Consider the following 2503-nt stretch of genomic DNA (forward strand, 5'->3'; position numbering starts at 1 on the left):
ACTCTGTGGTAAGTTTGACACTGTCCTGGTCACTCTGTTGATTCCTGACAAAACATGGACGTGGGCTCCAGACGAGGATTACAGCGATGCTAAATATAGAACAAACCTCTAGCCGTTCTCAGTGTGGCTTGCAGTCGTTGCCATTATAATGTCGTGGTCAAACAGTTCGACTTGCAGCGAGCAGCGATTCAACATTGTTACTCCATGGTAGACCATGTAGTTGGCAATTAACGTAGGCCTATCTGTTGAATGAAGCCGTAGCGTTACTTTCGATTTCGACAGATCACAAAGTGTGTTCAACTATTAAGATCTCGCCTGACTGTCAATGAGGGGTTGGCCGTTTGAATAGAGAGACGTGTGTGTTTCATAGAGGGTAGTGACACTTTGGAAGTTGATTCAATTAGGAGCATATAATACAATTAATTATAAGCAATAATTTAAATTTGTGAGGATATCTTTGATCGTTTCACTTGTTGAGAATCTGGTAATTATTGTGATTCAAATTGTCCCTTAAGATGTCTTGTTTCAAAACCGGTGATGCGGTGCTTGACAAGGAAGATAATGCATCCTAGTGTTCAGAATATTCAGAAAACAAGAAAAAGGTTTTGAAGCTGAAATCTGCTGTGTTCTCAAAGAGGGGACCATTACAAAACAAGTGTTGAAATTAACCGAAGGTAATTATGTGACAGAGCTAATTTTGCCAATGTCGATTTCATTTCCGGGTTGCTGGTATTGAATGTCAACATGATCCTCCCCCTTCTCCTTCTCCTTCTTCTCCCCCTCCACCACCTCCTTCTCTTCCCCCCTCCTTCTCCACCTCCTCCTCCTCCTCCTCTGAGATTTAGGTTCTGATTTCTACCGGGTTTTTTTAGTAGTAGCTCTACTGTTATTGTTGTTGTTTGCAGGTCTCTTTCAAAATTGTGAATCTGATTCAAATATAATGTATAAGTTATAAGACTGAACGAAAGGATCGCGTTGGTACTTATTTAGAACCTAGTTCGCCCGAGAAGTTGTATGTCATTAGCATGGAGTATAATATAGTTAAGAAGCAATAAAAATAGAATGCAATAAAATATTGATAATAAAATAAATAATAAGAGTAATAGTAACAATAATGATAACAAAATAAGATCACAAGACGAGACAGGCAGAGAAATGAAGAAGTAAGAGCAGCTATCGGCACTCAGTCCTGCCTGCGTTACATAGAAAGACAGAGGATAAAATGGTTTGGCCACCTGTTACGCATGTCACCAGACCAGCCAACCTCGAGAGCATACAACACAAAGCACTCAGGCTATAAAGAAAGAGGAAGGCCACCCAAAAGGTGGATAGAGGGTGTCAAGGAAACCCTAAGAAAACATAACATCACAACTGAAAGATCTGCGGAGTTAACCTACCATAGAAAACTGCATCTCCCCTCGACGCTTGACGGCAACAGAGGATGAAAAAGTAAAAGTAAAAAAGTAAAGTAAAGTAACAAAATGATGATGATGATGATGACGATGATGATGACGATGATGATGATGATGATGATGGCCTACCTTGTGTTAGACAGTGTTGCGTGGTACCTGCCTAATCTTAAAATAAGTTACAAAAAGTGTGTTCAATATATAGCAGTTAAAACAATCCTCCACTTACCCCCGGGGGCGGTGCTACTGACTGAGGTGTCTTTAGGCCATTCCCAAAAAGGGGGGGGGGAGCATTAATATGTTCTTTATGTTCTTATGCATAATAAAATCATAAATTGGCTGATACATCAATGTCATGGTCATAACTGCCTGAACTACAACAGGGAACTGTTGCTTTTTTCTTTCCTAATCCTTACTATCGTCAGTTTTCCTCCACTTCTTTTGTATTTTTGTCACACTCTTGTGACCCGCTATTTCCAAGTTGCCTTGATAGTCGAAACAGACTTTGTGCTGTTGAAGCTAGAGAGGTGAGCAGAGTAAGCCTGATTCCCTGTATGGACTTCTCTGTTGACATCCACCCCTTGGCGCTCATATGACCTTATGCAGTTGCGAGCGCCGTAAAAGCTCAACTGCAAGTTAAACTAACCTAAAATCCTCCATTTCGAGATGGAAACGTGTTAAGGCCTACCTTGAAGGAAGAGTGTTGAGTTAAAATGCTTTTTCAAAACTTAATATAGATCTACTTTCTCTTCTGAAAATGGTTGCGAGGTATCTTTTATCCTTTTTTATTTAGAAAAACTGAAACAAATCCCCAAAAGTTTTCTTGCGAATTCTTAGAATTGAAGGGTTTGTTGCGTAAGCTTTGTCCTTGTTTTTATCTTGCACAGCCTTCTTTATTCATGACAACTCACAACAATGCTTCTTTTAAAAGATGGCGCCCAAGATTAAACTGGTTTACTTCAACATCCGAGGCAGAGGAGAGCTGATCCGTCTGACTCTGCACGCTGGCGGCGTGCCCTTCATTGACGAGAGGGTTGACTTCCAGGATTGGCCGAGCCGCAGAGAAGGTAATTTATTATCATTATTATTATTAT

The 2503-nt window shown here is 40.4% G+C and overlaps 2 protein-coding genes across 2 annotated transcripts in view; both read left to right on the top strand.

Moving 5' to 3' along the window:
• The window catches only part of LOC101857933, a 6999-nt gene extending 6427 nt beyond the window's left edge, over positions 1-572 (top strand). The window contains exon 2 of the mRNA XM_005093078.1: positions 516-572. Coding sequence (XP_005093135.1) covers positions 516-572 — 57 coding nt within the window. The remainder of the gene's footprint in view (positions 1-515) is intronic.
• The window catches only part of LOC101858165 (glutathione S-transferase class-mu 28 kDa isozyme), an 8532-nt gene continuing 6178 nt past the window's right edge, over positions 150-2503 (top strand). Inside the window, exons 1-2 of the mRNA XM_005093079.3 lie at positions 150-674; positions 2341-2476. Of these exons, the coding sequence (XP_005093136.2) occupies positions 2341-2476 (136 nt within the window). The 5' untranslated portion in view covers positions 150-674. The remainder of the gene's footprint in view (positions 675-2340; positions 2477-2503) is intronic.

This window comes from Aplysia californica, unplaced genomic scaffold (assembly GCF_000002075.1).
Source record: "Aplysia californica isolate F4 #8 unplaced genomic scaffold, AplCal3.0 scaffold00057, whole genome shotgun sequence".
In the NCBI taxonomy this organism is placed as follows: domain Eukaryota; kingdom Metazoa; phylum Mollusca; class Gastropoda; order Aplysiida; family Aplysiidae; genus Aplysia; species Aplysia californica.